Below are 25,977 nucleotides of genomic sequence, written 5' to 3' on the forward strand. Positions count from 1 at the left end.
GCATGGATGGAAATCCCCCCCAAGAGGATTTCCTGCTTCTCCAGACCCAGAACATCCAATCTCACATAAATCCATCCTTGTGCCAGACAAGCTGAATGAAGCAGAGCTGCTGAGTAAGGAAGGGACCCGTTGAAAAGCCTGTTTAATTGCCTTGAAACTTGTTTTGAGGAACCATAGGCAGTAATCTCCCTTCTAATAAAACAGCCAAGAATAGCCATGTCTGGGCAGCTCTTGCTACTTGATTAATCTCATCTCGGCTCTGGCTTCTTTCTCCCAAGGCTTTTTCCACAAAGCCCCGACTCGCCCCATTCCACTGAGTCATCCACAGCTCTGATCCCTCTGCTCCCAGGCTGTCTCTTCAGGCTCATTATATTTTTAAAACCTGGGCTGGTTCTCTTCCTCTGTGTCTGGCCAAGTAAACGCTGGGATCTGCTTTATGAAGCCAGGTTTCACATCGCCTGCCAGGAGTCCCAGCAACATCCGCCAGCGGGGAGCAGTGTTCTGCACATCCCATGCCATGCTGGCCGTGCCACAGCTTCTGGCATCAGCAGAGGGAGGAACACACCACTCTTTTCTGCCCAGTCATTCCCTCCCTGGTCCCAAGCTTTCGGGATCTCTGGCATTTTCAAGTGCTTGTTACAACTCTCCTCAGTTTGCTTTAAGGGGTTTATGCTGTCCTATGTCAGCTTAGGTGAGGTCACTATAATAATAGCAGTAGATAATGAAGAAATAATGAGCATTAAGAACTACCTTCAGATTAATCATGGCTTTATTTATCTATTTCTAGGTACAGCAGCACACCTCCAGGCTCTCTTATCTTTTTGGGTGCACCTGTAACTGTGAAAGCTCTAAACTTGCAAATCCGAAGCTCAGACAGGGTAGTTTTGCTTCAAATACTCCAGTAAGGTAATAATAATTTAAAAAAAGGAGAAAAAAAAAAAAAGAAGAAAAATCATGCTCTATATTTGGTCTTTGGATTTGTTGGGTGTGCAGGAGAGGAAGGTTTGGGGGAGCTTATGGAGCTGAAAAGCTTCTGCCTTCTTAGCAGCCTTCATTGCACCATGTGCAGAAGGGAGAGAGCTGCTCCTGTTCTTGCCAGTGTGAGCCCCAGCACTGCCCTCCATCCCTGCTGAATGGTTCTGCTGAAATGTGGACACTGGGCATGAATTTCCCCCAGTTCTACTCAATGCCTGTAAAATTTGCCTTTTAAGCATCTCTTTTCCCATCTCAGAATAAAACTTGGCTTCCTTCTACTGCAGTTATTTGTGGGAGCTTTAGAAGTGTCCAGGAAAGAGAATAATTTTCTTCCTTCACTCCTGGACCCTTCAAAAATTCTAAAAAAATAGATTTGATCACCTTCCTAGAAAAACAATAGTGATGTCAGTGTGTCTGAGTCACAAGGGGATGTTGTAACCCCTCGGTCTGGGATGGGATCCAGGAACCAAGAATTGGATTTTCACAGCATTTGGGATATGTCATGCCTGACTCCTCAAATTTTAACTTTTTAACTTTTTTTAACTTTTGCCCAGGATCTTGCAAGCTCTCCAGGCTTGTAAAAAGGATTTGTGCCACACAGTCCATCTTTTAGCTATCTGCAGCAAATCTGGGCACTGTGTACAAGAAAAAGAAGAACCTCAGTGGCAATTCACTGACCCATGAATAAAATTTGATGAGGAGGTGCCTCCATTCAGTCCTGACCACTTTTGCTATTTACACCACACTCCCCAAAGTACCTGGTGGCTGGCTGTGAGCAGTGAGTAAATCTCTGCAGAGGACAGAACTCAGATGAACCTGCATTTAATGTGAGTGAGAAGCCCTGATGTGAGGGGTTAAACCCTCTATTTTTACAATATCTTCCAGAATTCAAGAGGAGGTAAATGTACCAGTGAAGTCAGATCCATTTCCCATCTTTTGGGGAACAAAAGACAAGGCATCCATGTGCTTTCTGCGGGCTTAAAAAACCAGGAGCCAGAGAGAGCTTCCAGTCTGGTCAAATTTATTGTCTTTCCAGCCTTGACTTTCACAGCACTCCCCCAGTTTTAGCTTCTCATTTTTCAGTGTTTGGGGCTGGCTGGCAGGTTTTCAGTTTCCATCAGTGAAGTGAGGAGGATGGTTACCCCCAAATGCCCAGGAGTGCTCAGAAGAGCCAGGGGAAGTCTGGAGGAGGGAGCGAGACAGCGACGTCTTTGCAGCGGAGACAATGAAGAGGGACAGCTGTGCCACAGCACAGTCCCACCTGCTGCTTTTCAGTAATCACCCAACTGGGCTGGTTTTTCCCCCCTCTCTCCTTTCTCGCTATTAAGATTTATGGGCAGGAATGTGCCCAGCTGTGTCTGACCAGCATAAACCTCTCGTGGCTGGTAAAAACCGACGAGCTGCTCTCCCCGCTTGTTAGCAGTCAGGAAGATGGAAGGAAGTGGGAGGAATCCAGAGGGTGAGGCTTTCTAATGCCTCACTCTTCACTGCTGAACCCAGAGCTATTTATGGTGCAATTATCACCACAGACAGACTCCTTTATCATCCAGCCAATATTCTGGGTAGAAATCCTATTGCAGCCCAGCCACTCTATACGTCATCTAGGCTCAGGCAATGGCCAGGTGAAGAGGTTTGCTTGCAGGAAACATATCTGCCAGACACTGCTGGGCCCTGGCACGCCTGCTCACCCCCTATTTATGGCCAGGGAGGAGGCTGTGTCCTCCTGCCCTCCCAGCAGGGCCCAGTGCAGCGGGAGCAGGTGAGAACAGTGTAGGGCTGTTCCACACAGCGATGCCAACGGGAACTTCCCACGGGAATCTGCTCCTGTTGGGGCATGATGGATGGGTTTTACTAGGAACACAAACAGCAACAAGTCTTCTGGACTGAGCATGGCTCAGGACAGCAGCGGAGGGAGAGGGATAGAAGGGAAGTGACAGGAAGTGAGTTTTGAATCCCATGTGGTTTCATAAATGAGCCACAAGGCAGGGAGGGGAGTGAAGCACCTTACACCCTGGTCATGTCTCTGAAGAGCAGTTCCCTGGGTCTCTGTGTGCCCCCACAGCTCTGGGACACCCTCCTCACCTCCTGCCTGGCCCCATTGCCTGAGTCAGTGCTGTAAGAATCGTCCCCCAGGAGTCACTTTGGGTGTGCAGCACAGCTCCACCAACTGAAACTTGGATTTTCTTTTTTCTTCTTCCTCTTCCCAAAATTCCTTTTACTCTAGAGAGGAAACTGCACCATTCTCCTTAGTCTGTGCTGGAATCCCTCACAAAGTTTGGCTGCACTTCTCCATGGGGCTAGAGGGTCTTGGGGCAAACTCCCACACAGCCTGCTCCTGTGGCTGGTTTGGGACAAGACCAGAGAAGATTGAGTCAGGAGGAGATCAGTGAAGCAAGGTTTCCTCTTTAATAACCATCTTGAAAAAGACTGTGATGTAGATTCTCTGATGTCTAATGAGAGTTGAGCATACCCTTCCCCTCCCCATTGGAAGATGCATTTCTTTCATCCATTTCATTTCCCATATTCACAGACCCTGCCAGGACCTCAATATACCTGGAAGCCTCTTCCCCTGTGTCAAACATGGGTGGTCCTGGGCAGCTGCTGGTGGGAGCGAGCGAGAACACACACAAGGCTGCTGAGTCACAGAGCCTGATTTTCGTGGAGAATCAGAGTGAACTCCCACCCACATCACTGCTCCCACTGCCAGGGCAGAGCTGGGATGTGCCCTGGCCTCTGCTCCACCCTCTCCCCTTTATCTTTCATTTCACAGAGCAGGGATTCATTTATTAAGGAATGAGCCTCAATACTTGCAATGAGTTAAATTCTTGAGGCACAGGAGCTGAAATAACCATCACTCACCCTGCCTGTTCACCTTCTAATTGTCACTCACTTCTGCCTTTTCACATTGAAAAGGGAAGAATAGATCTAGGCAATGCAATTTAATACACCAAACATACCACTTAATTGCAATCCCCATAAGCCAGACACACAAAACTCTAAACAAATTCGATTAATTTATTTCAATTTGCACAAGTCTTCCTCTCAGACTGTAATTAATGGAGGGAAACAATTAAGGTAAACACAGCCCAGCTGAGAGAGCTGTCCTTGCTAAAAGTCACATTTATTTTAATAATGCTGTATTTATGTAAGTTCCACGCTTTTAACAAGTTTCCCATTTCCTCGATATTTAATCAGTCCTTTAAATATTTTGCCTAGGCTCAAAGGGTTTTGTGAAATCGGGAATCAGGAGGGAGAGACCAAATCACCGATGGGCACTTGGAATGGATGTGGCTGTGGGCAGAGACTCAGGGGTTAATCCCTCCTCCAGCTCTTTCCCGGGGGCTGAAATGTGATCCTGAATCAGGTGGTGTGGGAGTGCTGGGAGGCAGTCCCCTGTTACTGTCCCAAACCCAGGGCTTCCCAGTTGGAGGCTGGTAGCATTGCTGGTGTGAGTGGGCTAAACGGGTTTGGAAAAGCCTTTGGAAAAAGGCTGTCACTCTAAATCTGTTTATTAATGGTGTAAATTACCCCCGGTCATGCTAAGGCAGCTCCACCTGATGCATCATCCTGGATCTCCTGCTCCTGCTTGGATCAGGGCTTGGCTTTGCACAGTTCCTATGTGCAGCACAGCCAGGGAATGCCAGTGCGGCACCTCCAAAATGCCACTGCACGGAGGCAAAGGCATTTGTCCGGCTGCCACTTGATCTCTGCCCTGGCTCACCTTCAGCAGTGCCCGTGATCATCACGCTCTGCCCTGTACAGGACAGGGCTGGATGTCACCCCCTCATGCAGCCTGGCCGGAAGGAAGGACAGCACAAACACCAGCACCGTGTGATTGTTGGGGTTATCCCGTGCAGAGCCAGGAGCTGGACTCGATCTTCCTCGTGGATCCCTTCCAACTCAGGATATTCCGTGTTTCTACGATTCTACCATTTCTCCAGGTGAATAGGCAGGTCCCACTTCCAACTGCTCCAGCAGTGACTTTGCATCACATTTTTTTCATCACCTGTCATTTTCCAGCTTTGAATACATCCCGTGGGTGAGTTTCTTGAAAGAGACGGCACATCTGTCTCCATTGCTTTCCTTTGCTTTTTTCTTCTTTTCTTCTGAGAAAACAGGAACAATACGACCCGTCTTTCATTGCACCAACTGGTATTGCTAAAGGGTGGAAAAAATTAGGTGCTGTTTTTTTCCTTTTTCTTCCCACCTTCATTAACTTTAACATGTTCTGTTCTCCTCTTCCAGCATGAACGTAGCATTGCTAGAGAAGAAAATCTTAGCTCAAACAATCTTGTGTTGATTTTCCGCTCTCTCAAGTACCGGCTGGTCTAATTAGTTTGGAAATGCACCATTTGTTAAAGAAAGATAAGGCACAGTCTGACACCTGCTGTATTAATTACTTACCTCTATCTAATTGCTTGCCCACACTGTTAGGTGAGGGAAGTTGTCACCCGTGTCTCGATTTGAAGGGGTTGAACAGGAAGGGAGGAAATGGTGCTGTTGGGGAGGAGGTCACATTTTGGGGTGATGGAAGTGGGGCCAGTGTTAGCACTGGTTTACATCTCCTCACAGATGTCAAAACAGGTGCAGGATACATCCCAGCATCCACAGAGGAAGGCTGGATGGGGTGGGAAGAAGGCCTCTTTGGAGAGTGACTACCAGGGACCTTGTTGGGTGACCGTGGGCAGCACATTTCCTCTTCCCACCCCAGTTCCTGCCTGTAAAATCCTGAGTGGTGTTACAGAAAGGCCAGAAATCATTACTAGGTGTTGTTGGGATGCACAGGGGAGGAATTCAAATCCTCAGGTAGCAAGTAAATCACAGTGGCACAGGAGTCAGGACCTCCTGTGCTGCAGGCCCAGGTGCCTGGTTCCTCCTGGGCCCTGACTGCCCCTGAGGAGCCCACACAGAGACAGACCCATCCAGCCCTGGCTCTGGCTGCTGGTGTGGGGCTGAGGCTGTCACACACAGCCCCCTCTCCCACGCAGACGTTTGTGGCAAGGCTGGGAGGGGGGGGCAGCATGGAAGTTGCCAGGTCTTTGCCAGCCAGTCCCAACCAGATCCCAGCTGCTCGGTGAAACAACTGGTCATGCCAGCAGGGCTGAGAGATGCCTGGGCTGCCTTCAGGAGGGGCTGTGGGATGCTGTTCTGCCCCAGCTGTGTGCTGGGACATCGGGTTGCTTCACCTCCCACCTCCAAGCTGAGGCCGTGCCCAGCAGGACATCTGGAAGAGGATGGGGAGCAGGACACCCCCAGCTGCCCCAGTGCCCTGCTCCAGTCCCAGGAGAGCAAACTGGCTGGAGTGGGGAGAGGAGTCTGCAGCACAGACCTTGCGTGCTGGGGGAGCTGGAGGTGGACTCACAGTGACCTGCCCAGGTCCCCAGCTCTCCTTCTGTGCTGAGGGAGTGCTCGGGGCAGCCCGTTTGGGGCCAGGGCTGGGAGTAGGGCTGATTTTGGGGCTGATGGTGAGAAAAGCCAAGGCTCTGGCAACAACCGATGCTGCACATCCCCTGTGCTGTGCCTTCCTCCTCGCCCGCACTCAGCCTCTTCCTGACATCTAGTGGGAGCAGGGCAACACGGCAAAGGGATCTGCTGTCAGCTCCAGACTCCCGGGCACACACCTGCCACAGGTCGGGCACAAGGCCTGGGCTGCCAGAGCCACCAGAAAGGCCGGCACCGGCCACAGCTCACAGCTGGGCTTCATCAGGGCACAGCTGCTTCTGTAGAGCATTGCTGGGGAGGAATTCAAGGTATATTCCTCACGGAAGCAGTTATTAATGGGATAGCAGGGGCACTGCTCTGAGACATGGGCTCTGTTTAGGGTTATCCACCATCTCAGACCTCTTGAGCCCTCTGCTTTTCTGTGACAGCTATTCCATGTTCCCAGGAAAGATGCACAGCACAGCTGGGCACTTCCCTTCTTGCCCTTGGTTCTGGATGGCACCTCTGGGAAGCCCAGGAAAGAGGAGACTTGGGAGCAAGAGACAGGTGAGAGCTGTCCCAGCAGGACATCACCTTCCATGCAGGACCACCCTTTCATTTTAGAGCCTGTGCACATCTCCCTGGATCATCTCTCATCCCTGATACCAGCTGCCAAAATCTAACCTACTCCCAGCTCACAGCCCTCTGCCCATGGTTGCAAAGGCAGGACAGAGACAGATGCTCACCACAGCATTTGGGGACATTGCCTCCAGGGTCATCCCACACTGCTCAGCATCTCTGCTTGATCCTTCCCCAAAGCCTTTAGCTGAAAAGACAGGCAGGAGCTTATTCTTCCTGCCTTATTTCACACGTTTTCTGCTAGCAAAACCACTTTATTTTTTCCCCTTGTTGCCACCTGCCCTTGCTGGACCGTGGTCACTGTCCCTACCTTGCTGTCTGAAGGGTGTCACCTCTCCACGTGTCCCCAGATCTCCCTGGGGATGCCCAAGCACTTTTATTAACAAGCAGCTGAAAGTTAAACACCAGCAACAAAACAACAACAACAACAACAAAGGTCTTTAATTCCAAGAGCAAAGATAGTAATAAAAACCACGAAGGTGCTCCAAGCAAACTGGAGCAAGTTGCACAGATCCCTTCCCAAAGCAGCCAGGCAGACGCAGCTCTGGTCCCTGGCTCCTCCCCAGTGTGACACAGTGCAGAGCCACACTTCTCCCTGCGTGCCCCCATGCCAGCCCCTTGCTGGAGAGATCCACAGAGACCTCTCAGCCCTGGGGAAATGGCAACTCGGGGCAGGTGAGTGGCTTGGGGTGGTGATGTCACTGGGTGAGCCCACATTGATCCTGGGGAAAGAAAGGCACTTCCCAAACTTCAGTGTCATCCTGCCACCTGCCCTGGGACCACAGAGCATCCCTTCATCACCTACCCCAGCCCATGCCAATCTGACATCCCAGGGATATGGCTCCTTGGGAATCGTGGTGCTCCTGGGCCAGCAGCACAGCTCAAAGGTAGAGGAGCAAATCCAGCTCCGAGCTGTCCTCAGCTGCCCTGTGCTCACAGAGATTCCTGGGGAGCAAGCCCTCAGTTCCTGACTGTCGCTCCAGGGAGGCACTTTGATGAAGAGGAGGGACAGGGACTTCTCATTCCGGGAGGCAGAAGGACAGGGAAAGGTGGTGACCCTGAGCAGGGACCTCTCTGGAGCTACGCCCAGTCCCCCACCCCAGACTCAGCCCAGCAACACAGGCAGTAAGGATCACTGCACTGATCTGCTCCCCCACAGCTCTCTGAGGGGGTGTGGGAACTTTGAGAAATGCAGGGATAAAATTCCAGAAGCAACATTAATCCAACGACTGAGTGGCTGTCACTCCTAGAATTGAATCCAAAGCCACTGAAATTATGGATGAAAACAAAAATCCCAAATCTTCAGGACTTCCATGGAGGCCTGGTCTGTCCAAAGAGAGTCTTTGCCCTGTGTCTAGAGACAAGCAGCAGCCAAGCACTCACTCCCTGACATGTGGCTCATGGCCTCAGTCACTGATCCTACCCCCTCCCTGCCCGTCCAGAGATGTGTATCCCTTTGACTTCACTGTGCTCTTTTGGGGGACACTGAACTATTCTCGGTCCCAAGTGCAAGGGTCCAGCCTTGGCTCAGATCCTGATTTTCTCCTGAGGAGGCAGAAAGTTCACAAGAAACACAGAGCAGGGAAAAATTGCATTAGTCAAGGAGCAGAAAGTCTCACAACAAAACTTTCTGAGTTAACTCCCTTGTGCTATCAGCTCCTCCCAGCCCCCAGGTCCGACCCTGTAACCTGAACCCAGCCAGGGTTGGGAACAGCAGCCTTTGGGTAGGGGGAAAAGCACCAAAGCTGACATATTGCCCCCTCCCACGGTACTTCACAGCATTGGAGCCGGCAGTCAGGAGAGTGCCTGGCAGTGCCCTGGCAAGCAAACACAGCACAGCACCGAGCAGAGCAGTGGGAAGGGGATGTCTTGACCTGAGAGCATTCAAAGAGAACCATCTCCTCACCATGTGGCCGTGGAGGTGGTTAGGAGCAGGACCATGAGTTTCAGACTGTTTAATTTAACCTTTCTTCCTGTTCAAATACAAACTAAGTCAAAGCTGTAAGCAGTGGCACAGCCAGCTCCCCAGGATGGGGGAAGCCACTGGCACTTCTCTGCTTCCCCAGTGCCACCTCTCCCCAGCCTCTAAATCTGCTGCAGGGGGCAGGACCATCTATAAAACCCCTAAGCTGTCCTTCAAAGTGAAAGAACCAAAAGTGAGGCAATCCCTGCACTCAGTCCTCTGTCCTAAGGAGAATCCTCCTCCGTGCAGAAGCCACTCAGCAAGTGATTTGGGCTTTGGAGACACAACCCAGCTCTGCACCCCAGTATCCCCTCTGGTGGCACAGCACGGCAGCAGTGGCACCAAGCAGCTCACAGAGGTGGCCCGGCTGGCACAGTGTCGCTGTTGCTGCAGCCGGGCAGAGGGTGCCCAGCTCACGGCTGAGGTCACTATTTTGGCGGGGAGGGGGGGGCTCAAACCACACTCAAACCGTGGAGCAACACAGAGAAACCCAAGGGTGTGTCCCGAGGGAGGGCAGGGTCAGACGCGGCCCCGGGGGCTGCGCTCGGGCAGGAGGTGGCGGGGCGGGGGCTGCTGCAGCAGGGCCGTGAGGATGTGCTGCAGCTGCGACAGGCGGGCGCGCAGCGATGTGCAGGACAGGAGGTTCAGCTGGTAGGACGGGTCAAGGGGCAGGATGGAGAGGAGCCACCAGCACCACGTCGGGCCGTCTACTGAAGCCTGGAGAGGAGAGAGGGAGAGATCCCCACATCAGGAGCTGCGAGGTGAATGCAAGGGTGGCCTTCAGGCAGCATCTGATGGGAAACAGTTGCTCTTGTCAGGACAGCAACGCCAGCTTTGGGCAAGGTACTCCTCTGAACAGCCTTTTGTCTGTCCCAGCTCGAAACTGCTGGACAAACTAATTTAATTTCCAGACAAGCATTCCCCAGGGAGCCTCCAGATGCAGATGTAGCTGGTAAAAAGTCTATACTAAAGAGACAATGAAATATCTTGTGCATTTCCTTGTTTAAGCTGGTGCTTTTTGTAAACATGGCCCAAATCCTGCATGGTCAATGTTTTTGGGACACCGGCCATCATTTGAAGAGGTGAGGTACAGGCCATGCAGGCACAGCTGTTGGGCACTGCTTTTGTAAAGTGGCTTTTTTATAACCTGAGACAAACTATGAGAGAAAAGCTCAATTCAGCTGAAGGAAGGGTGAGTAGTTTTGTAATTCCAGAGCACGTCATTAACATGACTGCTGGCCAGGACAGCCTTAGCCTGGGACAAGCCAGCAAGAGTATATTTGTAATGATCCAGAGAGGAAACACTTTCCTAAAGGAGCGAAAATTAAATTTTGGGATTTTTTTTCCTACAGAATCTGAATTTGTCAGAGCAGTATAACAAGCAAATTGGATCCTGTCCTCTTAGCTCCTCACCTCTGGCCAGCTGTGGCTGTCTCAAAGGATCACAGTGAGAAAGGAGACTGCAGACTCAACAAGCTGCAGGGTTCGCTTCTTTGCCAATTTGTTTCGTTGCTTTTTCCCAAAGTGTTTTCAAACCCACACAGTTCAGTTTCTCAGTTCTCATTTAGGAAAAGACTCTGGGAAAGATTTTAGAACTCAGTGCTCCATTTCCAAGAACAGTTTAAAACCATAAAGAAACATCAAGCAGTTTTACAAGACAAGCCCTACCAACTCTATGAATGAGAGATGCTGCAACAGGGGTGAAAAACTGGGTTTGTTTTGTTAATGCTGGGGGGAAGCCGAGTAGGGAAGCAGGGTGGTTAGTGCAGAACAGCACCACTTCAGAGGCTCTCTTGGTACTCTGCTTAGTGCATCCCTTCCCTCAGGGCATTACCTGGATGTCCTCTTCCTTCTCGGGCAGTGGTCCATGCTGCATCAGGATGTGCCTGGAGGGGAGGTCTCCGTGCTCACAGAACCGCTGGGCCAGGCGATAGGTGCTCTCGTGCAGGCACTGCAGCTCCTGCAGCTCCTCCCCAGACACCTGAACGGACACAAGAGGGACACAGGTGTCCATGGGGAGGCTCTGTCCCACTGCAGCCCAGGATTTAGCCCAGCCCTCACCTTCCTGTCCTCCAGGTACTCGATGTCAGCAGTGTGGTAGCCATCCCTGTGCCCGCGGCTCAGCACCCGGAACCGCTGCCGGCCGATGGTGTCCACCAAGGACCTCCCGTCCGCCAGCAGCTCCACCTGACGGATCTCCAGCATGCAGCCGTAGTCAGCAAAGCTGCAGGGACATAGGGACAGAAAACAGGGGCTGAGCTGGGGTAATGGGTGGTGAGAGGGCTGCTTCTCCTGAAAGTACCATCTCCAAAGCAGGAAAAGGCCCAGGAACAAGCTGTCTGGGCAGGGGCAAATTCAGATATTCAATCAAGCCTCCTCCCAGTGCTCACTAAGAGGAGCTGGAGGTCACAGCCAGAGAACCACGGAGCTCAGAGACATCCTGAGTCAGAAGCTGTTCCAAGAATGTTGTGTTTAACAGCCGCCACTGGCTATGTGCAGCTCCAGTGCTGGCCTCATTACTTGATCCCATTTCACTCTTCAGTGTGGGGAACGCACCACCTCCCTGCTGATTTTATCTGCGAGATGCCACCGATAGGGAATCTTTCTACTCAGTATTTTAGACATTTGGGGCTGAGGCAGAGAGGGCCAAATCAGCTGGGGCAAGGGGAGGCTTGCCCAGGAGCTCACCTTTTCCCATTCTCATATATGCACATGCCGAACCTCCTGGAGCCACTCTCCTGGCACCGCCGGATCATCAGGCGGTACCGAGGCTCGAAGACGTGCAGAGGGCAGGGGATGCCAGGGAAGGACATCGTGCACACGAAGATGGGGATGTTCTTGGTCAGGCTGAGGGACAGAAGGAGAAACCACTGTGATGCCTCCCCAAGCAAATCTCATCCCAACAGCTCTGCATCAGCTGCTCCCCCAAACCAGGTGTGTCCTTTCCCACAAGAAGTGAGCAGAGCAACACTAAAGCTTCCACTTGGCTCACCAAGAGACCAAAGACACATTCTGCCCACAAAACAGCTCCTTGCAAAGATGGTCCCTCACCCCCAGGTGCCCCACTGGCCATGTCCACGCCCACCAGCACTGCTGCAATGTCATCTTGGAGGTGGGACAGACATCACTTGAGCAGAACCAAGCCAGAGCAATGGTATGGGGTGTGGACAGCCCCCTCAGAATGCATTCCAAGTCCCCATGTGCACACACACACACACAGGAGCAGTCCCTGCTTACTTGGAGAGCTCTGCCATCTCTGCCTGGTGCAGCTCCCGGCGCTCAGCCAGCTGTGTGGGGAAGGTGGCCAGCATGATGTCCTGCAGCAGCACCGTGGGGCTGTACCTCCCAGCCTTCAGGTACTAAAAGGAATTAGACCCAAAAATAGGTTGGAGAAGAACAGGGAGGAAGCCCTGGGGCCCTGCCGGACTCTGAATCACGCTCACTTTTATTGGAACTGAAGGTAATTTTAGACCAGAGAGAGTCAGGGATAAAACCCATTGGGGGATGTTGAGCCATCGAGCAGGATGGGATGTCAGCTCCACCGAGACCTCCAGACACAGCTCAGAGCCAGGGCCCATCCAACGCAGCGTCCTGTCTCTGACAGTGATGCAGTCCTTGTATGACAACCTAATTTCCCTGATGGTCTCATCCGAATCTCTTTTCATTAAAGATTAAAGCAAATCTCCAGGCTAGCAGGTTTCCCATCCATTTACATTTTTTAAAGTAATTAGGATTTGCTTCTCTCTCTCTCTCTCTTTTCTCCTGTTTACAATCTCACTAAATCACTGTGGCATCTTGTGGAAATGAATCTCTTGGTCTTAATTATCAACTGTCTGGTCATTCCCATGTGAGTGGAGCTGACACCACCATGCCAGGGAGCTGCTAATTTAAGAGCACTGCACCTTCCCACCTCAGCCCCGGGCACACAGCCAGCAGCTGGAGCTGGTTCCCAGCTCTCCCTCGGGCTCCATCCCTTGGGACTCATGCCCTCACCTCTCTCAGGCTCTGTTTGCAGAGGGGGCAGTTGGGCCGGTGGTCCAGGCAGCGTTCGAGGCACTCCTTGCAGAAGGTGTGACCACAGGGCGTCGTCACTGGCTCAAAGAACATCCTGCAAAGGATGATCACAGTCAATGGATTGCAGAGAACAACAAAGGGAAAGGAGCACAGATAAGTCCAGCAGACACAGACTTTAATTAGTCTTTTAATTAGAAAGGCTGGGCTCAGACTGCTGGGCTTGCACAATGATGTAAGATGAGAATTGTTCCTGGCCTGAGCTCTGCTCCCCATGTCTGCTGGGTCTCGATGGAATCCCAGTGGACCCCATCAGTACACACATGGCACCCCTTAGTCCTGCCAGGGCTGTGGTTCCCCTGATACCCACAGCAGTGTGTAATACAACAGGCAGTGACAGGAAAGTGCCTCCTCCCCTGCTCCAGGAACAGAGCCAGCAACAAGCACTCGAGTTGCCCACAAGTAGCTCCAGGATCAGAAATTAAATTAAGGTCTTGGGAAAGCCCTGACTCCTCCTGAACACTGTTTTCTGCTTTCAGAAGACACCCAAATTCACATAATTCAGATCAGATGCAGCCTAAATTTCTCTCCCCCATGCCATGCACAGACCTGGAAAAAGCTGCCGTGCAGGAGACCTTGACCGACTTGCGCGTCTGGCAGTGCAACACCCACCCAGCTCTCTGCCAGCAGCCGCTTGCACAACTCCCCCACGTCCTGGGACACACCAGGAATAACAGCCTGCTTTCAGCATGCCCTGTGGCACTACAACACCAGCTCCTCCCCAGCCCTGAGCCAGCAGACAAACACAGGCTCTACCCTGTTCCCTTTTCCACCTGCACCAGGCAAAGAGCTAAGAAATGTTCCTCTCTAGGTCTGCAATATCCCCATCATGGATGGAATTTCCCTGGGCAACACCTTCCTGTCCCAGCCTGCAGGTACAAAGGGCAACCACTGCTTTTGGTCTTTGACCCCACTGAACATCCCCACCTCCACATCTATGTCCCAAGGGATACAGCTGCAGTGATGCTGCGCCCTGAGACAGGGTGATCTGAGCTTCTGCCACCTGGCAGGGTGTCCCATGCCCCTGCATTCGCCTCTCATCTCTACTGAAACCTACATATCAGCAGTACTCAGGACTGAGCTTGTACAAAGATGTGAAGAAAGATGCACACCAGTAAAGAAAACCCAGCAGGTGCTAATTCCTCATCCTTAAGGCTCTCCTGCTGGAGAACTCACCGTATGCAGAGGGAGCACTCCAAGTCAGAGATGCTCAGTGACTCCCCAAGGCATGGCTGGGTACACTTCGCTGCTGCTGTTTCCTCCTTGTTATCTAGTGGCAAAAGAGAAGAGAAGACAACTCCCCATTTCAATATAGAAAATTAATCTTTGCTTTCTGACCTTGTTCTGAGGCCTAACTGCCCTACAAAATGCTTTGAAAGTGTCAAAGAAAAACAAAACCACTAGGAAATGCAACATAAACCCCTGTTAACCCACCCATGTTCATCCATAGCTGGAGTGTCAGTGGATCTCATGGTATGTGGTGGAGAAAGGTGGTATCTCCTTTTTCAGGCAGGGAAACTGAGGCATTGGGCAGTGAGATGGCCCAAGAAGCTCCAGGATGGAAGTCTCTGGAGACCTGCCATGAGCCATCACTGCTTTATGCAAACCCAGGTATGTGGCAGCCACCTGGCTGGACACTGATGGCAAGTTAATGCTGATGGAGGTGCTGCTTCCCCAGCTCATGGCATGTCCTGTCCCCCACATGGAAATTTATTCTAAACCAAAACCCATCTAAACCCATGGGAAACAAAGAAAGGCTGTCCTGACTCCACAGAGGGAACAAGTGATGACTGGCTTTAGCAAGAACTTGTCACCAAGCTGGAGCCAAAAGCTCACCAGCTCAACACAGGAAGATCAGGTGGATCCTCCTCACGTGCATGACAAGGAGAGAATGTCCTGGCCAGAGCTGCCCCATCATGTGCCCATGGGACATTTGTTTGTTGAGCTGGATACAGTGCAAACACCAAGTTTTCAGTGCCAAAATGGATTTAAAAGATGTATTTTACATGAGACAACACTGTGGTACCTTTGATGACACTCACCCAACAACCACTGGCCCTGACTCTCTGCCGAAGTCTCCGGTTCTTGCTGTCGCCCCGGCTGGGAAGGGGTGGCTGTACCCTGGCAGTGCTCAGACCCAGCACCCCCTCGGCCATCTGCCAGCTCTCTCTCCTGATCCTAGGCACAGCAAGATGAAATTGAGCCCAAACCCTCCTCTCCCTCTGAATGCACAGCCCCATCTGTCCCACCAAGCCTGATAGCACCAGGAGGTTTTCCGGTGTGCTGCTGTACATTAACATCTTGCATCTGCAGGACAGCAGGAGCATGGCCTGAACATTGCTGCCCATCACATGGTTAAAACATGGGTTCACTCTGGTCAGACCTACCAACTACTATTTGGATGTATCTGAGCCTATTTTCTGAATTCCCTCTTCTCTCCAAACCTCCTAAGTTTGTTTACAGACAGCAAAGAGAAAAATACAAGCTGCCCTTAACAGCTGCTAATGGTCTGAACTATTCTCAAGTGTGTTTTTTAGATGAAAAAAATTGAAACTCATTTTTTTTCTTTTTTTTCTTCCTGAATGTAGTGAGATGAACAGAGAGAGGAAGTCTCCTCTATTTCCCGAGTCCCCATGGCATCAGCCCCGATAGTACCTGCTCTCCCACCCTCCACAACCTGCAGATTCTCATCCCAGCACACCACCAGGTAAACATGGCTACATGTCCTGCACAATCTCCCCATATCACACCTCCTTTCCTGTCACTGGACAAGTGGGATGTCCCAGAGGGGCATTAAGTCTCCTTGCAGACTCAGATATTGCAGGCTCTTACCTGAGTTTGTGTGGAAGATGGGAGTGCTGTGCTCCCTCCACCGACCTGGGAACCAGCTGAGCTCAGGTGAGCATCACCCAGGTGTGCAGCAGCCGTGTGTGGCTGAGGAGCATTGGCTTCCCCGAGGATCTGCATGGACAAAGCAAGGGTTGGGGGATGCTAGGAGGAAAAAGCAGGGAGGTGGGAGGGCTGCCAGGCTCCCTCTTTTTCCCCAAAGCACCCTTCTGCTCACTGCAGGAGGTGTCTGTGCTGACTGAGCACTCTGTTGAGTCCTTCAGAGGACAAGGACATCTCCCTGTGTGATGTGAGAGCCCAGGAACCCACCATGGCAGAGCCCACACACCTTCTCCATCTCTCTCCGAGCCGGCTGGAAATGGGGACTGAGTGTCAAGCAGTGCTCCCAGGCCAGCAGGGCTTCAGCTCTCTGTCCCATCTCCAGAAGCACCTTCCCTTTCCTGAAGAAGGCCTGCAGAGCAGAAAAACCTGTGGTGACTATAAGACGGTGACCAGCTGAGCGTGTGCCCCTTCAGCTCCTATACAAGCCCTGGGGGAATGTCCCTCCTGCCTGCTCCCATCCCAAACCAAAGCACCCGGATATGTCACTGATCCCCTGCTCAGACTTGGCTAAAAAAACCCAGGACTCTCCAAAGTGCAGCAGTTGTAAAAGCCAAGCCTAGCGAGAGCTGGAGAAGGAGGGAAGGAAGGACACGGTGCCAGACCTCTCCTGTGAGAGCAACACAGCACCTGCCAGCTGGGTTAGCAACCTAAAATGGGTCTGTCAAGTGCATTTCTGAGCAGGATAAATCCACTGGCTTGGAGAATTCAGGAGGGGGGAACTGCTCCTGTACAATAATACTTGGCTCCAGTGGATGTGGCCTTCACTCACCTGGTGGTCTCCAGGCTCAGCCCTGCACACAGCATCCAGGTCCTCCAGTGCCTGAGGATACTGCCCCAGTGCCACGAACGCCTCTGCCCGGCACAGCCGCAGGGAGCTGCAGTCCAGGGCTGGAAAGAGAAATGTGGTCACTCGTGTGATGAGCCCATGGTGAGGCAGTGGGGCTGGGTGAGGCTGGGGAGAAGCCACCACAGTGGGACAGTCAGTCCCTGTGCCATTGCCTCACGCTGAGCACAGCCTGGTCCTGCAGTGCTCTTCCTCAGGAGTCACAGGTCCTGTAAGTTTCTGCAAGGAAATTATTTCCCCTAAATACCCAGTTTGAAACTCTTTGAGGCTCTTCCCTTTGTTTTTTCCTCCATCTTCCCCAAACACTCTCAGCCAAGAGGCCCCACCATTGCCTCAGGGCTCAGCCATGCTGGGATCTGGGCTTTCATCCATCTTTTTGGGATGCAGCATGAAAGCTCTACCATACACGTAGTCCCTACAGGGCTGTGGCCACAGGAGGCTCTGCGATGTGACTCACCTAGCAGAGTCACAATAACATGTTACCAAACAAGACTGCAGTGCTGGATACCTTAATTCCAAGACCTACCTGGCTGTCACTGCTCTCCTGGGGCAGATGAGAAGCCAGGGGAGTGTAAGAATCTGTCTGCACCACAGGACCTTCGGCTTGGGGTTGACCCCTTGACTTGGGGTTTCCAAGTATGAGAAAGGCTGAGATTTCCCAAAACAGAGGCAGAGAACTGAGCATCCAGTTCCTTGTCAGTGAGATGTCACTGATGGGATGTCAGGGGGCTGGGAGCACAGGTCCCACAGCCACTGCTAGTCATGACACCAAGCATTACATGCTCCTGCCCTTTTCTAAATAACTGGCAGCGATATCTTCTTCTTTCCTGCCTCAGAAAACCACATAAAGACCTTCCTTCCTATCAGCACTGCCAGTGGCAGAATTGGGTTGGGGGATTTCAGGGAAAGCGAGGAAGCAGCACCCCAAGAGCCCACACTCATGGAGTAACCAGGTGTGGCAATGTTTGTGGGTTTGAAAAGCAGAGATGCCCAGACCCACCCCGTTACATCACAGCTCATGGAGGTGACCTACATCCAGTGCAGTGCTGCTTTTCCAGCTCAGGTAACAGGTCTGTGCCTCCAGTCCTGCATCCCTCCAGCTCTGAGCATCGGCTCAAAGCTGCTGAGGGTTGGGGTTGGAGACTTGTTGCTCTCTGGTCCATTTGGGGAGGCCTCCAGTGTCAGGCTGGTCCCCCCACTGGCTCCCAGTTCCCGGGGGGATGATGGTAGGTCCAGCACAGGTAACTTCTGGTGGCCCTGCAGGATGCTGGCACTGAGGCCAGCCCTGTATCATAAATAAGGCACCATTTGCAGGCACTGCTGCTGCATTTGCTTGTGGCAAATGTGGTGTGGGCAACATCGCCTTGCTGAAGGGCCAGGAGCTCTCTCAGGGGCAAGCTGAGTCCATGGGCCTGGCTGGCAGCTGATCAACAATCATCAGGAAACATCACTGTTAGTGATGTCTCCTGCACTTCCAAGCCCAGCAGCATTTCCTCCTGGCCCAGTTCAAACACGGTGCTGACGCAGCTCTGCCAGCAAGCTGCAGGTCGGGACTGGCAGCTCCATGACAGCCGGGTGCAGGAAGCATCTGCCCCTTTCCCTGCCTGCCCCTGCTGTCACCCTGCCCAGGCACACACCACTGCTTATCACAGAGGAGGAAACTCTGCCATGGCTATTGCTTCCTTGTCCCCGTGCCCAGCATGGAGCATAGGGAGACTTTGCTCCCTACCTGGTGTCACCCTAACCCAGAGAGCAGCAGAGCCAGGCACAGCCACTCCTGAACCACTTCTCCACTGGCCATGCTGAGCTGTGCAGCAGAGCAACACCTGGTCCCTGGCAGCTTGTTTTCCTTTATAATATTAGCCAAGACCCTAGGGCTCGAGTCAGGAAACATAGGAACTTGCTGCTCAGTACCCCATCCCACAAGCACCCATCCAGAGGTGAAATATCCCAGCCCCTGAGGACGGGTAAGGATGAACAAATAGGTACAAAGTCCAGATGTTTATTTTCCATGTGGGCAAACCCATTCAAACATTTGCACAGCCCAGCAATAGAACGACTGATTTGGCAAAAAAAACCCCATTCCAGATGTGTAAAACAGGGCAAGGAATCCTGCATTTCTCTGCTGCTACAGCTATTTTTGATCTATGATATCATTACACACCAGGGCCATCAGCCAGCTGGCAGCCTCACAGACTCGCCAGCCTCCATGCTCCAGGCATGTCAGAGGGCCTCCTGTGCTACATGTTACACTGCATTTCTCTGTTGTTCACTCAGAAAACATGAAGATAAAAAGTTGACAGTTTACTTCCACCCAAGCAAAGCGAGCTGGGCTACAGGCTGGGCTGAGCAGGGCACTGCAAACCGGCCCTATCACACCACAAATAAAATATTCCCGAGGGTCTAACATTTATCAGTGGTTCTGTTTCAAAGTGAAAGGCAGCCCGTAAAAAGTTGTGCAGCCGAAAGCTGGCTGCAGGCTGCAGGAGCTGGAAAACGCATCCTGAAAGCACCACCCACGTGGCTGAGCCTGGCAGCCCCTGGCAGCAAGCACGGGTTCACTGGAGCTGAGGCTGTGACTGCAATTTCCTTGTCGCCCTCAGCCAGACTTTCCTGTCTTTCGGGGAACAGACGTGCAGGGAAGAGTGAGGACAGAGTTTGCAATGCTTCCTCTTTATACTCACAAGGGATTTTTAAAGAAATGTGTGATTGTACACCCCGATCAGGCAAAAGCCTGGAAAATAAGTACTAGAGAAGTGTACATGTGCCTTTGCTCTGAAGGAGGGTGTGCAGCGAGAGATGGATGCCTCTGGAGGTTGCATAAAAGAACCTGTTTTCTGCTGCCAACACCAGGATCGACCGGTCCGCTCAGCCCTTCGTTTCCAGGCTTACCCTGAACCTCTGGCACTTGTCTCGCAGCAGGCGATGAATAAGAGCCTGCGCTGCGGGAGGGGAGCTCAGTGCTGTCATAGAAACGACGTGGAGAAAGGAAATTCTGCCTCCGTCGCCCCAACCCCCTGCTCCAGACATATTGTATAACCCCTTTTATTTAAGTATTAACTTTCCAAGAAATCCACTTACAGCCACACATTGAAGCAGATCAAACCCCACCCCTCGGGCCCGATCCTGGCCCTGCAGCCAAATGTCTCGCCAGAGCCGGCTGCAGAAGGGGCCGGGCTGGGGGCTGACCGGCACGATGGGGCTGGCACAGCAGCTCCGCCAAGGTTGTGTCCTCGCCAGGCTTTGGGGGGAGAGGACGTGTCCATCCCGGACTGGACAAGTCCCAACCACTTAACATAATGGCCACCCCCCTGGGCAGAGCTCTTCCTCTGACCCTGAAATATTGCCGGGCTGCAAGATGTGAGTATCTGCTGCACTTCCCTCTCCAGAGGCACGTGGCCGATGGGACACAGGCAGCGGGCCTGGCCGGGGATGAGCAGCGCGGTTTGCCTGACAGCCCACCGCTCCCAGCACCCCGGGACATCCACGGATATGGAAGAAATGCCCAGCAGCTGCGTTCCCCCTTCCCATCCCCATCCACACCAGCCCTCCCTTACAACACTTCCAGCTTCCCACGTCTTCCAGCTCTGGACCGTGCAGGCTTGGAGTGCACTGAGCTGCTGGGACACGGTGACCTACATTGGTACCCACATTGGTATCCACCTGCTGCAACAGCCCAGCCCGTGCCTCCCCGTCTCTGCTGCTGGGCTGGCCCCTCGCACCCCGCACCCCACCATCCGCACTCCCAGCCCCTGAGCCCGGTGGTCCTTACCCAGCTCGACCCCTCTCTGCGCCATCCTCAGCGCCTCCCGCGCGTCCCCGCGGGCGAGGCGGTCGCGGACGCGCTCCGCCAGCCCGGCCAGCCGCCGCTGCCGCTGCACGCATCGCTCCAGGATCCCGCACAGCACCACGCTGCACCTGGCCGCCCCCACGCCCAGCAGCTCCAGCCGCTCCTGGCACAGCGGGCAGCGGGACAGCCCGGCCGCGCCGAGGCACGGCTTGCAGAAGGAGTGGCCGCAGGACGCGGTCACCGGCTCCCAGAGGAGCAGGCGGCAGCAGGGGCAGCGCAGCAGGTCCAGCCCGAGGGGCCGCCTGGAAGGGCTCTCCCCGGGCGGCGGGGAGCTCGGGCTGGAGGGGCCGCTCATGGCAGCGGTCGGGGGAGCTGTCCCTAAAGCCGGCGGTGCCCGCACGCCCCGGCCGCCGCTCAGACTGCGCTCCGCAGCGCTCCCGCCCCGGCCGGCCCGGCGGAAGCTGCGGCTCCTGGCCCGCCCCGTCCCGCCGGAGGGACCCCGGGCCGGCGCCGGTGGCGGGGCTCCCCGGGCCGCCATTGGCCGCCGCCGCCCGCGCCGCCCCGCCCCGGCCGCGTTTCGTAACGGAGCCCGCGGTACCGGGGGCGCCGCGGAGGGCGGGGGGCGGCCCCGGCTGGGGGTTGGTGTGCAGGTGGGTGCCGACCGCCCCGAGCCGGGCCACGGGGGAGGGGGGGGTGCTTCGGAGCCGGGAGGCAGGGATGCTGGCGGGCTCCGAGCAGCCAGGGTGCGGGGTACGAGTCGGACGCGCGGGCTGAAGCCGTGCGCCGGGCGGAGGAGAGCTCTGCGCCAGCTGGGCACGGGGTCCCAGGCGGTCTGGGGCACGCTGAACCTGTTGCAAGGGAGATGCATTCCCTCACCACAGAGTCATACAACAAAAAGGTCAGCAGCTCTTGCGTAGCAGGTGCCGAGAAAAACAGCTGAAAGCTGGCAACTCTGGAGCTTAGTAGATCAGACTTTATATAAGGATGATGCACATTCCCCAAGGGCTCATTTGTGTGTCCCCAAAAACAATCCAAACCCACGCACACAGTGGAAGAGCTGCGCAGGGAGGGAGATCAGCAGCAGGATGTCAGTGCAGGTGAAACCTGTGCCCCGCTGAGGGAGTGGCTGGCAGAGGTTTGGGCTGTAGAGCAGGTTTTGTTTCCTAATGTATCGCAATTACATGAAACAGCTCATGAGTAGTTTTAAAAGCTCAACAACTAAGCATTTTATGTGGGCTTGATAGGCTTCATTGCTTTCTCCGTTATCTTTTTAAGTGATCCCTCCAGACTGGAGAAAGCTCGGATGACATTTGGTAACACTGCCCTGGAAAGCTGAGCATGGCATTAGGGACAGCGGTCACCCTGGGAGCACTGGAGTCTGTCTGGGACTCTGCCCAGCAGTGGACATGTTCCACGTCCCCATCTGCAGGGTCAGTCTTTGGTTCTCTCTCCCCGACTCCCAAGGACCTTGCACATCACTTCCCTCAGCAGTTCTCCCATGGGCATTTCTCAGGTGGATTACGCTCAATCAAACCAGATGCTCTCCTTTCATGGTTTAGTTCTCATCATGGCTCATTTTTCCAGCAAAACCTGGCTATTCACTGAAAAAAAAAGATTGCCATCAAGGAGGCCTCACCAGTTTTGCGTCCAGATTACCCCTCAAGAAGGGCACGTTCCTGGCTCCTGTGCCATGAAATGAGGGTGATTTTAGCCACCACAGCCAACAATGCAGCAAAGTGCACAATAACCTGTTTGTGTGGCTCAGCCTGGGAGCAGCAACCCTTTGCCAGGGACAGCTGCTGTCAGGTGGGGAGTGCAGCATGTTTCACCACCCCAGCCAGTTCCTCTGGGAGACACCGGGCTGTTTGCCTGGGACCTGCCTCATTCTTTCCCTCACCTCCTGATTCACTCCACAACCATGTGTGGGCTCTACAGCGCCTCACAAGCAGAGCAGACGTGCTGCTGCCTTTGCATAATACAGTTTAAAATCAATCAACCATGAAACGTGAGGCCATCGCAAACCAGGCTTCATTCGCACCAGTGTGCAAGAACATTTTGTTTTCTTCAATCCATCCAGAGCTGAGCTGGTTCAGAACTCCAAATGCTTTCTCTTGTCACTGCCGTGTTTGTGCTGACTCAGTACATAACTGTAAAAGAAAAAAAAAAAGCTTTAAATGCTTAATGCTAACCATTCTGCTGGCCAGATGAGAACTTCACGTGTTTCATAACACAGGACAGATCGCACTGTGTGTAGGAACTACTTGCAAAGCACAATAGCGCTTTTTTTTTTTTTTCAGTTTAGAGGTGGGAAATAGCCCAGGGTCAGTGCTGGGTGAGGAGCTCCAGGTGTTGCTGCAGCTCCTCCTCTGGCTCCCAGCCACATGTCCGCTTGTGCTTCGACTCCAGCACAGCCTCATTAATGTGGTCCAGACTGTTGACAGCCCAGCATGGGGATCAGGGATTTCTCCCCAGCTGTGTTTGCTCATTTTTAGTGCATAAATATTTCTTGCAAACATTGACACTTGTTTTTGACACGTTAGGGTTTAAGGAGTAGCTCTGAGGTGACAGCACCTTCCCAGTGTTGCCTTTTTTTGTTCAGAGAGGAGGCCTGCATGCTCCTTAGGGTGTCTTCAAAGGCACCAAGCACTTGTAAACAGGAATACGCACCCTGAATGTCATGACCCCTTTTCCACACTGCTATCCCTGCTCTACCCACCAGCTTCCTCCAGCACCATCAGACCTGAAAGTCCTGTTGCACAGAGGTGAAACAAGTTCTCCCATTTCTAAATCCACAGAAGGAGGCAGGCAAAGTGTCAGCATCCCAGCCGAGGAGGGGGAGTGTTGCTATCAGCAAGGGCCACTCGGGGCTCACAGTGCCATGTCCAGGGGCCAGGCAGCCTGCTGGGTGATCAGGCGAAGAACCAAAGCCAACTCCAGCCTCAGCACCTGTGCAGACACACTTGTGCCCCAGCAGTGCTGCACCTGGATCCTGGCTGTCTGCAAGCCTTGAGAGTTGGCCTGAGGAATTATTTTTACACCTCAGTACGTGCATATAACATGCAAGCGAGTTATTTGCATCATCCCTCCTTCCCCCCCTGCCCAAGCCGGTCAACAAACACATCAGCTTCCTGGAATTTTTGCTTTCTTTACATCATAGTATTTCTAGATCCAGGATGTTATTCAACCACCATGTTTCCCCAACTGCCACACGTGATTCAAAGCCAGTCCTGGGAAGTGGAGCAAAAGGAAGTGGAAGCAGGTGGTGTGGGAGACTCTTTGTCCTCAGCTCATCTTTTGTAACCAGCACCTTTGCTCTCAGGTCTCTGTGTGCAGTTAGGGGAGCTGCTCCAGGCCTGGTTTTCTCTTGGCAGAGGCAGGCAGATTACCACACTGCTCCATGAGGTTTGGGATTCAAGTTCTGCACTGTGCTGACCAGGCATTGGGCAGGAAGCAATCATATAAATTACATGGTATTGTTCCCAAGTCCTGAAACTCTGCTGCTTGAGAGCTCAGAGAGGTCCTGACTCTCAGTACGGAGGATCAGATGTAAACAGGATCGGGGAATTAAGAAAAATTTAATATTTTTTCCTTCTGACTCATACAGGCTTTGCCTGAGGCAGCCTCATTCCTAGAGAAATGAGTTGACTTTCACATGGATTGGTGGGACAGAGAGCTGCAAAGTCATTATCTCGTTGTTCATGTAACTAGGCTTATGCCTGAACTTCTGGAAACTGGAGAGTCACACTGAGAGAGCCCAGATCCGTATTTGGCTCATTTTAGTCTCTTGAGCCAAACATCTTGGCAAAGAGGTTGGCAGAACATTATCGCTCAGTCCTGGAAGCAAGGCCCACATGAAATGGATGGGGATGTCTTTTTTCACAGCATGGGCAGTCATGTACAAACCACATCCCACTGAGAAAAGAACACAAAGATCAGGACTGTCCCCATTATCCCAGGGGAAGCCCTAGGATGGGTGGCAAGACCATGGGCTGTGGTGCAGGGTGCTATAAGCTTGCCTTGATGCTTTGCAATTGTTTCATTGGTACTTCAATTGAAGCTGAAGATCCTCCATCTACAGGAGATCCCAAGGAGGAGCCCAAAGTCAGCACGGCTTGTTCAGCACCACCTAAACCCATGGATAACATAACAAAGTGATTAAAGGAGGAAAAGTCATAACAAGCCAGCTCTCTGATGACAGCTTTACATTGCAGCAAGGTCCACCACTTCCAAGGAGATTGGTGTCCAGAGGGAGCTGCATCCCAGTGGGCCAGACATGGAGGTCACATCACCCACTTAATCTTCTGGAGGGGGAGAGCAGATTTGTAATCAGTCTTTTCTACAGGGTCAGACAGAAGTTGCCAACTTCACAAACCGCTGTGTGTCCATGTGCCTCACCTGTGGCCGGGAATGGCGCCGTGGTGGCCCATCACTGCGGCTGGGGACTCTCCAGCTGCCCTGCACCGTTCACTCACCAGCTCCTGTGGCCTTGGCTCCTTGCCCCAGCAAGAAGCGAGTACGTGCTGCCTCCCTCATTTCTTCCTTTTTCCACTCTTCCTGTGTAGCTCCCACCCACCTGACAGAGATGCCAGCAGGGCTGGCGGGCACCCAGCGCTGCCTTTTCGCTTTGCCAGAGGAGGCTGCAAGCGGCAGCAGGTGGGCTCTGCAGATGGCAGAGCCTCTCTGCAGGGATGCCTCGGTGCTGTCAGGCCAGATCCAGGGTCTGACTCCCTCATCCTCTGCCCTGGTCTTTATTCCTTCAGCTCCAGCATCTCCACCCCCACTGGTGATAACTCAGTGTCCTTGCTGAGGACAGAAGAGCTCTTGCAAAGCCAGGGGCTCAAATTCCATCTAAGAGCCATGTCTGACCGTGTGGAGAATGAAGCACCTTGAAGTCTCAGGGAGAAATGCAGAGGGCTCCTGCAGTTCCCCTTCCCCTCAGCCAGACAGAATGAAGCCCTAAACATGCCCTGGGCTGGATTTCAGGCAGGATGAGCAGCCCTGTGTCTCTACCACAGTTATAAATAGCTGCCTGTGGGCTCCTGGCCTGCTCACAGCAGTGGTGGCCTGGGCAGAGCTTTCTGCTCGAGGAGCAGACAAATATTTCTGTCTGTGCCTTTTTGTTCCACAGGCTGGCTTGCCTCCACCTCTGCTGCACTTTGAACAGCAGGTGAATCATGTTTGGGTAAGCCAGTCATCGCCCCGCCGCCAGCCCCTCCTTTCATAACGCACAGATGTCACGGCTTTTAAAGAGGTCAGGTTGTAAGTACTCAGAACATTTGTCACCCAGAAACCTGTCCTGGTGGATCTGCCAGAGCAAACTGCAGG

The 25,977-nt window shown here is 53.0% G+C and overlaps 1 protein-coding gene across 1 annotated transcript; it reads right to left on the reverse strand.

The window, feature by feature from the left end:
• Positions 1 to 7,479: 7,479 nt before the first annotated feature.
• LOC121657813 (LON peptidase N-terminal domain and RING finger protein 1-like) lies at positions 7,480 to 25,079 on the reverse strand. Its single transcript, XM_042013934.1, has 13 exons — positions 25,048 to 25,079; positions 20,635 to 21,500; positions 16,788 to 16,906; positions 16,245 to 16,367; positions 15,902 to 16,030; positions 15,112 to 15,247; positions 14,246 to 14,339; positions 12,992 to 13,106; positions 12,236 to 12,357; positions 11,687 to 11,845; positions 11,060 to 11,222; positions 10,833 to 10,979; positions 7,480 to 9,715 (listed from the first exon to the last, which is right to left on the reverse strand). Exons 1-13 carry the CDS (start codon positions 25,077 to 25,079, stop codon positions 9,518 to 9,520), a joined length of 2,403 nt encoding a protein of 800 aa, XP_041869868.1. The 3' UTR covers positions 7,480 to 9,517.
• Positions 25,080 to 25,977: the final 898 nt, after the last annotated feature.

This window comes from Corvus kubaryi, unplaced genomic scaffold, assembly GCF_017639235.1.
Source record: "Corvus kubaryi isolate FWS band 111438036 unplaced genomic scaffold, C.kubaryi_AGA036_p1.0 split1-37374, whole genome shotgun sequence".
NCBI classification, from domain to species: Eukaryota; Metazoa; Chordata; class Aves; order Passeriformes; family Corvidae; genus Corvus; species Corvus kubaryi.